At 42.8% G+C, this 12,069-nt stretch overlaps 1 protein-coding gene across 1 annotated transcript in view; it reads left to right on the forward strand.

Annotated features, from left to right (window-relative positions):
- The window catches only part of Cmpk2 (cytidine/uridine monophosphate kinase 2), a 17,751-nt gene extending 6,154 nt beyond the window's left edge, over positions 1 to 11,597 (forward strand). The window contains exons 4-5 of the mRNA XM_031356600.1: positions 2,399 to 2,632; positions 3,847 to 11,597. Coding sequence (XP_031212460.1) covers positions 2,399 to 2,632; positions 3,847 to 3,964 — 352 coding nt within the window. The 3' untranslated portion in view covers positions 3,965 to 11,597. The remainder of the gene's footprint in view (positions 1 to 2,398; positions 2,633 to 3,846) is intronic.
- Positions 11,598 to 12,069: the final 472 nt, after the last annotated feature.

A 12,069-nucleotide genomic window follows, 5' to 3' on the forward strand; every position in this document is an offset into this window, starting at 1 on the left:
TGGAGCATGTGTTCTTATTACATGTTGGAGCATCTTTTGGGTATATGCCCAGGAGTGGTATAGCTGGTCCTCCGGTAGAACTGTGTCCAATTTCCAGAGGAACCGCCACTCTCTCCTTCTGCATATATATCCAGATGCTCAACTGTGAACATGTATTATGATTACAAGAGGAATCCTGTCTATGAGATATTAACTATCAACATCCATACTAATACCTGGAATAGTGCCTTGGGTAGGTAGAAATCAGTTTTTGCAGTTTACTAATAAGGAATGTGGATCTTAAAAGTTTGTGTCATGGGCTAGAGAGGTTGGTTAGTGGTTAGGAATACTTGACTGCTCTTCTAGAGGTCCTGAGTTCAATTCCAAGCAACCACATGGTGGCCCCCAAGCATCTGTAATACGATCCGACGAGGCCTTCTTCTGATGTGTCTGAAGAGAGTGATGGTGTACTCATATACATAAAATAAAATATTAAAATATGTTAGGTCATAACTTACAAACATTATTCATCTTACTAACAAAATCAACAACCTCTAGGCTAATGCAGTGGGCCTATCCTGTGGACCACGATGTGTCCTTTGCCTTTCTGAGAAGAAGTTCCAAAACTATTGAAAGTTAAGGATTGAAAATGAGAACTTAAAGATGCAGACACTAATGGGATTTGCTATGATCACCCAGCTTAAACTGTTAGTCAGCCTTGGAAAGTCTTCAAACCTAGGAACAACTTTATTTTCCTTGAGAACTTGAGTTTCTCTGAGAAGTACACGAGGTGGGTGATTCTCCTTTGACGTCAGATATGAAGCTTTATATTTATGCACTTTCTATTAGAATAAAGAATCTGATTGCAACGAAGGCCTCTAGGCATGCTTTCACTAACAACAATTTGTGTTTAGGTCTGCAGAGGCCCCACAATGCACACTGGATCTTGATTGATAACTTAAAATTGTACATATAGTGCTTGGCACTCTCGTCCCCTTTGCTCCGGGTCACTCTCAACCATGGTTGTCCTTGATTCTAAGACATTATGTCTGTATCCCGGGTGAACATCTCCCAGCATGGGTTGAATCTACCACTAGGCCATGGCAATTTCCAATGGAAACCACATCCTTCTGGACTGATTCTAAGTTTATGGTCAATCAGGCCATATCTAGACCAAGGCTGACTAGCTATGTGTGTATCTTGTAGCTCAACATTGTTACCTTTTCCCTACTTAATATTGAAATTCATGTCATTGCTTCCAAGGAGCAAGCTAAGAATACAGGTTCCTCTGTCTTCCTGGTTTGACTATAGTGACAGGAACCCCTTTCCTGCTGTTTACTGTTGGTTTTGGTGACAGCACCTGGACTAGACGTGTTGGGACACACAGAGTTGAGTCCCTATTCTAGTAATATTATATATGTACTTATTTCTGTTAGTTAATATTATCCATTGATATATGTGTGCATATATCAATAGCCATAAGGATCATTATTTATTATATGCTCATAAATACCATTTACTGGTTTTATAGTTTTCAGGTTTGAGAATACAGAGGAAACTAAGAAACATTTCCCACTCAAGGAATGCAAGCTCCATGGGGGAGACAGGATCTCACACCTGAGACAATAAGTCTCCTCCTGGCTATGGGGAGCTGAAGGAGGAACATAGATTCATATGGGACCTTCATGGAGCAGAACTGTGAACGCAGAGAAGGGACTTTGTTATTTGAGGGTATTACCCTTGCTTGGAGACAAGGTGTGAAGATGGTCCATGGTCCAAGCTGATAGGAAGGTCCACACCTCACAAGGAGATATAACCCTTTTCTGTGGGTGGTGGATAGTTGATGGGATCCTAGAAATAGTGTGCTAGATTCCCTTCCATTTATGACCATGGCTGTCTTTTCTAGGGGCTGCCTAGCTTGGTCTCTTCTCCACTTAATTACCACTGCATAGTCTGACAAGTAGACATTTGTGAAAGAGACAAGACATCTTGTAGCTTCTATTCCCTGAATATGGATTTCATGGACAACTTGAATTTGGTACAGCATGGGAAACTCTCAGGCCTTCTGTATTTCAATAGCTCAGGATATAGCCTTAAATATGAAGGCACTGCTGAGCAGGTCTGTCATCCCTACTATGTAGAAGAAGTTAGTGTACTGAAGGGCTAGAAGGGTTCTTATATGATGATTTTAATTGAATATATGTTTTCATGACTAGTCTACCTATTACTACAGTCGTTGACTCTGATTTTTGTGTTTTCTACATTAAAAAAATAAAAAACAACAAAAAACTATTCAAATGTATTTCACTTGTGTGGTGCTGAGAAATCTTCAGCAGAGTCTGCCTGCTTTGAAGGTCATCCTGAAATGGTGTGTTAACTCCTTCCAAAGACGAGACCTCATTGCTGCCTTGCTTCTCAGGTACTGGCATAGCACAGCCACCTATGCCATAGCTACTGAGGTGAGTGGAGGCCTACAGTACCTTCCCCCTGCCCACCACCCTGTGTACCAGTGGCCAGGAGACCTGCTGAAGCCTGACCTGGTCCTGCTGCTTACTGTGAATTCTGAGGAGAGGATGCGGAGGCTGCAGGGCCGGGGCCTGGAGAAAACGAAAGAAGAGGCTGAACTTGAGGCCAATAATGTGTTTCGGCAGAAGTAAGTGTCCCTAGGAGTGATATAAGTAGTAAAAGTCCTCAAAGTCTCTGATATAAGATCAGAACTGCTTTAGGATGTGAGTGAAGGGCACACAGTTCTTGTACTTCAAGGATGAGAGGCAATGTCCTCTAAGCCACCAAGTCCCCATCTCTGTGCTTGTTATCATCTGTCATTTGGCTTGCCACTTGAAAACAGTGAGGTTTCTGTGCCAGCAGTGGTGGGACCTTGATTAAGACCCATAGTTTCAGGGTTAGGGACATAACTCCCCGTCAGTCATGTGCTTGCTGTACAAGGAAGAGAACTTGGGTTTTGACCTTCAGCATCTGTCTCAGTCAGTGTTCTGCTGCTGTGAAGAAACACCATGACCGTGGCAACTCTCACAAAGGAATGCATTTAACTGGGGCGGGCTTACAGTTGAGAGGTTTAGTCCATTATCACCATGTCAGAAAGCATGGTGGCATGCAGGCAGACATGGTGTTAGAGGAGGAGCTTAGAGTTCTGCACCCAGATCCATAGGCAGTCAGCAAGGAAGAAAGAAACCCTGGGCCTGGCCTCAGTTTCTAACACCTCAGAGCCCACCCCAGTGACACACTGCCTCCAACAGAGCCACACCACCTAATCCTTCTAAGCAGTGCCACTCCCTGGTGACTAAGCATTCAAGTCTATGAGCCTACAGGGGCCATTCTTTCTCAAACCACCACATTTCACTCCCTGGCCTCATTGGCAGCCATATCACAGTGCAAAAAAATGCATTTGGCCCAACTTCAAAAGGCCCCATGGTCTATATCAGTTTCAACACTGTTTAAAAGTCTGAAGTTCAAAGTCTCTTCAGAGACTCATGGCATCTGCGCATTGGACTCTGACCCTAGGGTGATCATTGGGGATAAAGTCTGGGCCTAAGTTGCCTTCTCTGCCATAAGGATTATTAAGATGGTCCCTTCCAGTTAACTGGTTAACTCTGAGTATACGCTGAGAAGAAAGGATCAGGATACATCATTGGCAGGTAATAGGTTGTCAGAAATTAAGCATCACTGCGGACATCATCCTTCATTGAACAAAACCCCACTGAATATGTTTAGGGGCAGTGCTGGCCTCCAGGGTGAGTTAGATGGGGCTCTGCTCCAAGCTGTAGTAACAACATCAGACAATTGCTTTCTCAGGAGGAACTAGGGGTGGGACAGGAGACTCACTTCTCCCTTTCTCTTTGCTTCTAGGGTGGAAATGACATACCAGCGTATGGAGAACCCAAGCTGCCATCTGGTCGATGCCAGCCCCTCGAGAGAGACCGTGCTGCAGACAGTTTTACAGCTGGTCCAGACTACTGGTCGTTAATTGTAGTTGCTCTGGTCAGGTTCCTCACTACCCCAGAAGAGATGTTGTGTGATGCACCAAAACCCAACACTTGTCATTCAGCTTCTTATACCTAGGCTACTTAGTGGAAAAGACTGGAAACTGAGCAGTTTGCTTTCCTTCTGAGTGCCTGAGCCAGCCACAGCTGCTGATTTATTTCTGCTTGGCCGTGTACCACCATCTTGGGATATATTTTAACACCCTGACTCCCTGATCCAGTGGAGAGCCTGCTGTAGGTCTTCCTGCACCTGGGAGCTAAGGATGTCAGCTGTGGCCCACACTGATCAATTGTGATGAGCTAGCCTCATTTGGTTTTACCCCAAACCCTATAACTAAGGATTGTTACAGAGCCTGGCTGTCCAAGGACATTCCCTTAGAGCCATTCATGAGTGAGGACACTTGCAAAGCCATTGATCTTACTTCAGAGAATCAAGGAACATCTTGGACAGTGCCACTGAGTGAGCGCCTCAGAATTGAATAGATATGTGCCTCTGAACTGCAAATGCTCCAAACCCCTCTTGTTCTCTTTTGCTTGTCTGTATCTGTATTCCATTTCTCAACTCTGAAATCTCATTCTGAGTGTAATGAGCAGTCTGCACTGATCTGGATGCATTGCACTTACCCAACACACCAATTTGTTTATATTGATGTTTACATAATGTGTTTCCTCAGTGTAGGAGCTGTGTGTGAGTCACACACACAAACTGAGGCCAAGGAGCTAAATGCAGCATTTGCTCAATGTTTTCATTACACAAATTTAATTTATCTTAATAAGCACCGTGGATTCTGGAATGAGACTTCATAGTAAATTATCATGTACTTTGAATGTCTTCTGATTGCATGTGAAGTCAGCTTTGAGGGCTCTTTAGAGAGAGAATAGAGCCATGGAAGAAAAGCCTGGCGGCTCTGTAGCCTTGGCTTAGTCACTTAACATTGATAATGTCAACAGTTTGATCTGAAAGGGGGCAGTTGGTGGGCCTCCAGAAATATTTACATGGAAGACCAAGAAAGGAAAATTGAAAGATTAGGTGTAAGTTCAGAACTAGCCTGGGCAGTGAAGTGAGACCTTGTCTCAAGATAAAAGCTACAAAGAGGACTGGGGGTAACACTCCATAGTAGAATACTATACTGAATATTCTATCCCTGGATCCATTCCCAGTAGTATAAGAATAAAAATACAAACAGAAAAACAAACAATAAAAGGAATTAAGTCATATTTGGTCATAAGGAGGTAGCTGGACCAGATTATTACTTAACATTCCAGTTCCTGTGTGGATGCCTCCCTACATCATTTTGATACCAAGTCCCATTCCTTAAGAAGAATCTATCCCCAAGTAATTATATTAAATTACATGAAAGCCTTATAAGGTTTACCCTAATCTTAAACTATAATAGGATGTAATGTTAACATCTCAATATTTTTCACTTTTGGGACTATGAGTAACTTATAAATAATGTGTCTATGTATATAAATTTATTGTTGGCTTCTGTTGAACATATTTTTAAGCTGATAAATAACATTAAGGCTCTCTGTAATGTGGCAGCTACTCCCATGAAGGGTTTTGTTCAAGCCTCTCTGAGATGATTGCACCAGAGGCTGAGAAGAGAGTCTTAGTGCTCTCTTCATGAAACCTGCCAGTGAATAAAGTTGCTCTGACTTCCCTAACCCAATTTGTCATCATGGCTGTGTGAAAGACTTGTCAGAATATTTCCCTGTAAGTTTGTCTTTCCATAGTCAGAGGTTCTTACGTATGTGAGAAAGTGGAGGCTATGAGTTTGGGGCTGAGTGGACTCGGTAGTTGTGTGTTTATGGGTGTCCTGAGTCCACTCCACCCTAGGGCTTGGGCCACTGATGGAGGCCAGACTTGGGAGTTTTTGACTGCGCTTACCCTACGCTGGTGCTGGGCAGGAGTCAGGCTATGGGAAGCCATGAGACCTTGCTCCGGGGTGGGGAACACAGTTGAAGGTCCCCGGGGACTACTGGAGCTGGCTCAGGGGTCCCTGGGCCTGCTAGGAGGCCATGGGCATCTGGTTCTCATGCTGTACTGAGCTAGCCGGGCGGAACTGCTGGGAGCTGCAGAAGAGCTGAGAACGGAGTAGGGGCCAGTGGGCTGGATCTAGCCTGAGGTGAAGGGTAAAAGAGGGGAGAGCTCCAGCTGGATCCCTTGAGGGAGGAGAGTCCTTGGCTTGTCCAGCAGGCGACTTGGTTTGGGGGAGGCCGTGGCTGGGAGCACTGAGAGGCCTTTACTGTCATGGTAGAGAGTGGTGATGATTAAAACTATACCACTTTCTCAGGACAATCCTGAGGTTAAATACCTTTTGCATGGAGGAGTGTCTGGGAAGGGGAGTTTATTGGTTAAGCCTCCAGGGCTTTAGGTACCTCATTAAAATGGAGATCTGTGTGACCTGTGGTCAAGTCCTCTACCTGTAGAGGGGCTTCGGGTGTTGCCCTTACGTGACTGATGGCCACAGGATTATGGAGGGCTGCGGCCTCCTGTCAAGTTCCTGGTGTCCAGGAGCATGGCAAAACGCCTACTGTTCCTTGCAGGGTTATCTGGGGTCACTAGGGTTTCCAACCTAGCTCAACCAGATACCCGGGCTGCCTTTCACGGTCCTACCAGTGGTCAATGGACTTTAGTGAGGGAAGATTTGTTTCAACCATTATTTTCCCACTATAAATATCAAAAGGATTTTTAAAATTCCATTATCCATCCAACTGATTGGTTGATGACACTTTGGGGCTCCTACCAATGCCAAGATGCAGATAGCTTTGCTCAATGTAAGGTTAGCCGTATTCTTATTCTGTGATGCCTTCTTTCATTCTTAGTAATGGCAGTTCAGCATAACACATGACTGCTAATACTACAGAACCCAGGTCTGAGTTTCTCATGCACTTAGATGTGCCTGAATGACTGAGTCTGGTAGAAGGAACAAGAGGAATATCAAATGGATATGGCCCCTTTTTCCTTCTGTCCCTGCTGCATTCAAATAGTAGCCAGGAGAAGATCCTCCAGAGGGGAGCAGGATAGGTGTGCTGAATGACAAGGTCTTTGCTGCTTAGGGGTACACAAAATAGATGGGAAGTAATGGTCATAGGTTTCATGTACCTAAGGTGTAACTTCCCATTGTTTGCTCCCCAACACTCATGTGCACCCACTTTCCTACTGTGCTAGTTAATATTGATTTACAACTTGACAGGATCTAGGATCACCCAGGATACAGACCTCTGGTCATGCCTGTGGGAGAGATATTTGAGGCAAGAAGATCCACTATTAACAATGGTAGCATCCTTTCTTCTAATAGGATCCTGAGATGGCTGGAAAGGAGAGGATGAGCTAAGTACTAGCACTCATTGGCCTCTGCTTCCTGACTGCAGATGCAGTGTGACCTCACACTTTCCTCCTCTGCCTTTCCACCAAGATGAACTGTACAATCTTCAACTATGAGCCAAGTTGAGTCTTTTCTTTGTTAAGTTGCCCTTGTCAAGTATTTTGTCTCAACAGTGGGAAAAGCAGCTAGGACTCCTGTTAGCAGTCTTAAATGGATGCACAGGCTCCTAGACACGGTTGGATATCTTGGAACCCCTTGCAGCTATGTGAGCTTTAGAATATGGTCTGGCTGGTGAGGTGTGACCAACAGGTACTAAATAATACCACTCCAGGACTGTTGTTTGTACAGAGTCATGCTTGGGTCGGTGGTGCTTCTCTGTCTTCTGCTGGCTAGAGGACAATCAGACCTGGAAGAGATGCTTTGGCTTGAGAGAGGGAAGTTAGAGGTGAGGTGACAGAGTGCATCTACCAGCCAGGACTGTTTACCCTTGAGCTCTATGGGAGACCAGCACACATTTCGTTGAGTAAAGCTCCCCACACAATCTCCCCTCTTGATCTTATTATTTTATTATTTTGAACATATACCCAATTTGCATTCATTTACTCTATAGTGAGTTTGTATATCTGACCTCTCAGTTACTTCAAACTTTATAGCTCATAAAATAAATGTATCACAAAGTGCTATTTGACATGCACTAGGTACTTGTGAAGAGAGTTGATGGGAGAGGCAACCTGACTAACAGAACGGATGACTAAGCTTAGTGTTGGGAACTGGATGGTTTGCTCCTTCAAACTGACTTTTATTATGCCCATTTTACACTGTAGATAAAAAGATGGTGGTCAGAAGAGTCTGAAATACATGTTCATCTCTTCCCAGTGTGTTCTCTCATTACCAGTATTACACTGATGACATTGATTTCCTCAGTCTTTCACAATCTCTTATATATAGAGGCAAGAAAGTAAAGATGTAAACATACTTCTGATTGAAAATGATTTGTTACTTTCTTTCTCTACATCATATTTTTCCCATCTTTTCTGCATTCTATAATGACTCAACATAGTTTACAAAAAAATAATCTTATATCTTGGAAATCATGCCTTCTCAAATCACCTGTAATGTTTGATCTTCCCGGGCATGGCACATGGATACTCTGGAGGAAACAGTGAAATGTTCTGTAGGCAAAAGAGGAAGATTTTAAAATGCACATGGAAGAAATGTGGGGTAAACTTGAGTGTCCCTCTGGCTTTTATCTGACTGACATGCCAATATCTGTTTCATTTGCTGACTGGAATCCAGTAGAAAAAAAAAACCCTATAGACCTGTAAGTATGAACTGATTCCACTAGAAAGTAAGGGGGCAATATTGTAAAAGATAGCCCAAGACCACTTGTGTATTAGTTAAATGGGCTTGTGAATTGGATAAGACTTGGATGACCTAGACGATATCTCCCAAAGGGTGCATATGAAGTCACTTTCAGTGAGGTTCCAGTGAGAGGAGAAGGTTGCTCTCAGTCTGGGCAGAACCTTTCTACAGGTGACCCAGATATGAAGAGGCCCAAGGAAAAAGCCATGTTGCCTGGCTGCCTTTACTCCTTTAAGAGTGAGTGCTTCTAACTCTTCCATTGTCATCCCCAGCTGGTGTTGGATAGAAGCTTCCCCAGCCTTCCAGTGTGTACTGAATACAAGTGTCTCTCTAGGGATCTTCCAGGTCTTCTTCAGCAAACTGGGACTGCTGAGACATGCCACCTTTAGGACTCAGCTGCCACCAGGCTCTCAGCCTCGTCAGCATGCAGATGGCTACTGTTGAACTATCCAGCTCCTATTGTGTAAGTCAATCCAATAAATATTTTACACCCCCCCACACACACACCCTATATATTCTGTTGGTACTATTTTTCTGGAGAATTCTGCTTACTACATATGTGAAACCCTGATTTTTATATATGTACTTTAAATTTCAAGGTAATCTACAAAACATATAAAACTCCATGCATGTATTCCAGCTAATGGCATGATAATTACATGGAACTTTTAGGATCAGTGAAGTTACTTGGCTGCTAAAACAATAACAAAATTTCTATTGCCATTAAAACCTTAAGGAGAGTCCAGAACATCTGCAACACAATGTTCCCCAAATCTAGGATACAGTCCCAAACTACCCAACCTACAACAAAGAAACTTAGATATAGATAGTTAAAGAGGAGGCAGATAAGTTTTGGAGAGCAACCCCAAGATGAACTTGTGTAAATGGGAGAAGCTGGGAATTTAGAGTAGCTTTATACCTATGATTGAAGATGGAATGGGGACATGCCTATCACACATGAAAAGACAAGAAATAGATATCCTGCTGAAGTAAGTCTTGCCCTTAGCTGGACTATATGTAGAGATCATGTGAAGTTTGTGGTTTAGCTTGAAATTTAAAGTGCATGTACAAAACAGATTTTCCCACATGTGTTAAGCAGGATTCTTTAGAAAAACAGAACCAATAAATGTGTGTGTGTGTGTGTGTGTGTGTGTGTGTGTGTGTGTGTGTGCGTGTAGAGTACTTATTGGATTGATTTACAGTATAGGGGCTGGCTAGATGTTACTAAGTGACTGAGTAGATATTACATAGTGAATTTTTCACCATGTAGAATAACAGGCCACTGATGGATTGAGTTAGTAGCTGAACAAGTGAGCAAAAGACGAGTCCTGATGCCACACTCTACCCCAAACTTCTCCAGCTAATTGGCTTCGCTTCCTGCAGATTTTGATTCCTATATAACCCTGCCATTTTGGTCATGCTCTCTCTTGGCCCCTCTCTCTTGGTCCTCACTTTTGTCTTCCTCTCTCCTCATCCTTTCACTCTCTCACCTCTCTTTTCATGGTCTGCTTCTCTCTTCTATTTCTTTTTCTATTCTGTATGCTTCCAGATGCCTCTAGCTTTACACTACCTCCTATCTGCAATAAAATTAAAGAAAAAAAAACTTCCCCCCTTAACCATCCCTTGGAATGATCATCTCCTCACTTTATACAGTGAGCTGCCAAATTCTCTCTCTCTCTCTCTCTCTCTCTCTCTCTCTTTCTTTTACACACACACACACACACACACACACACACACACACACACACACACACACTTTGGCTTACTCAATACTTAATAAACTCTATCATCCAAAACCAAAACCATGGCTATCCCAGATCATTGTCTGGATCCCACAGAACATCACCCTCCAATGCTTTTCCTTTGAGATACTGAGAAGTACAACTTTGAAGTGTAACAAAGACAAAGGAGAGTTTCACTAGCACCAACAATATACACCGCCCTCTGTATTCAGTGCCTGTCAGTTTCTAGAAATGGGATATTATTCTTATACCACCACATCTCTGCTTATCTTTGCAGTTTTTGGAAGGAAGCATGGATGACTGTTATAACCCATGTCGGTTTTGAGTTGGTTTAGATTGAGTTTTCCCCTCATTCTAGGTCACATTTTTTTGCTTGTTTTGACAACCTAAGCTTGGATGCTATCTATTCTCAATTTTACCTTGTTAAGTAACAGATATTGCTTTTTTTCTGTAACAATTTCTCAGCTTGGTGTATTTTAGGCTCATTAGAAGAGACTGATCCATCTGAATGTTGCATTTAAGATTTGTTAGATGGTACTAGTAGTTTACCTAGAGTTAACTGCTCCCAACTCCATACTGAGGCAAGCCTCTTGTAATAGTCTAGCAGATCCTGAATGGATCCTAGAGTCTTTTTGTTTAGTTAGAAGGTACTGTATCAGCTCTGTTTATATGCTGGATTCTGTTGCCTCTAACCTTCAGGATGGTCCTTTGTCTGACAGAGCCAGACTACTCTCTCTGTCTTGAAGAGCCCTTAATGTAGGTTCTGAATAACTCTTGCATGTTCTGTTTCTTCTTTTATCAGCTCCAGATGCCTTGGTCTTGCTTAGGTATTGCAGAATGGCAATCTCCTGAAAAATGTATTATCTTTGTGTCTTGCAAGTAATATGCTTGTCTGAAATTCTAGTAATATTTGTCAACTGCTTGTGATTAAGGGGTATGGTGATACAATAGCATCAAACTATTTCTTACATTCTAAGAAACTGGAACTTACCCTGGACCTCATAGCCAGAGTTAATAATATACATTGTGGTCACTTAAGACTTACGACTGCCGTCCTACTGTGTGTGCTCAGCCTGTTTGTTTAAGTGGCCTTTAAGAGAACAATGTAACAATCAAGCCTACCTGCCTTGTATTTTCTATGTAATCAGCTGTTACAATCTAATAAATAGCTGTAATCCCCAGTTACATTCTCTTCTGTGCCCTGGACCTTGAGTAATGCATGTGTGTTACAGTAATCATTTGCTGGAACTAGCAAATAGAGGTTGAAAGCAGTCCTACAAAATAAATCCACAACACAATTATTGAATGCAACATAAGGAAATTGCTTGACAAACAGTGATGTTTGTAATATTGTTTGTTGTCTGGGTTAGTCAGGGTCAGTTGGAGCAAGTGACTTAATCCCTTGTAAAACCAATATAGATTTCTGTAAAGTGTCCTTGTGTTTTATGTTGTTCCATAAGGACAGAGCAAAGCCCTTTGTTAGGGACAGACACACTCAAATAGACATAGACAGAGGGACCAAGTCATGCTTTCAGCTAATCATGGATTCAGACTCATACAGGCAGAGAGGATGGAAGACTTAGGGGAAGTGAAGGAGGGAATTTTGGACACCAAGGGCAAGTGCCTGGATTTCTTCCTGTTATGTTGTCATTG

The sequence above is a fragment of the Mastomys coucha genome, unplaced genomic scaffold, assembly GCF_008632895.1.
Source record: "Mastomys coucha isolate ucsf_1 unplaced genomic scaffold, UCSF_Mcou_1 pScaffold6, whole genome shotgun sequence".
NCBI classification, from domain to species: domain Eukaryota; kingdom Metazoa; phylum Chordata; class Mammalia; order Rodentia; family Muridae; genus Mastomys; species Mastomys coucha.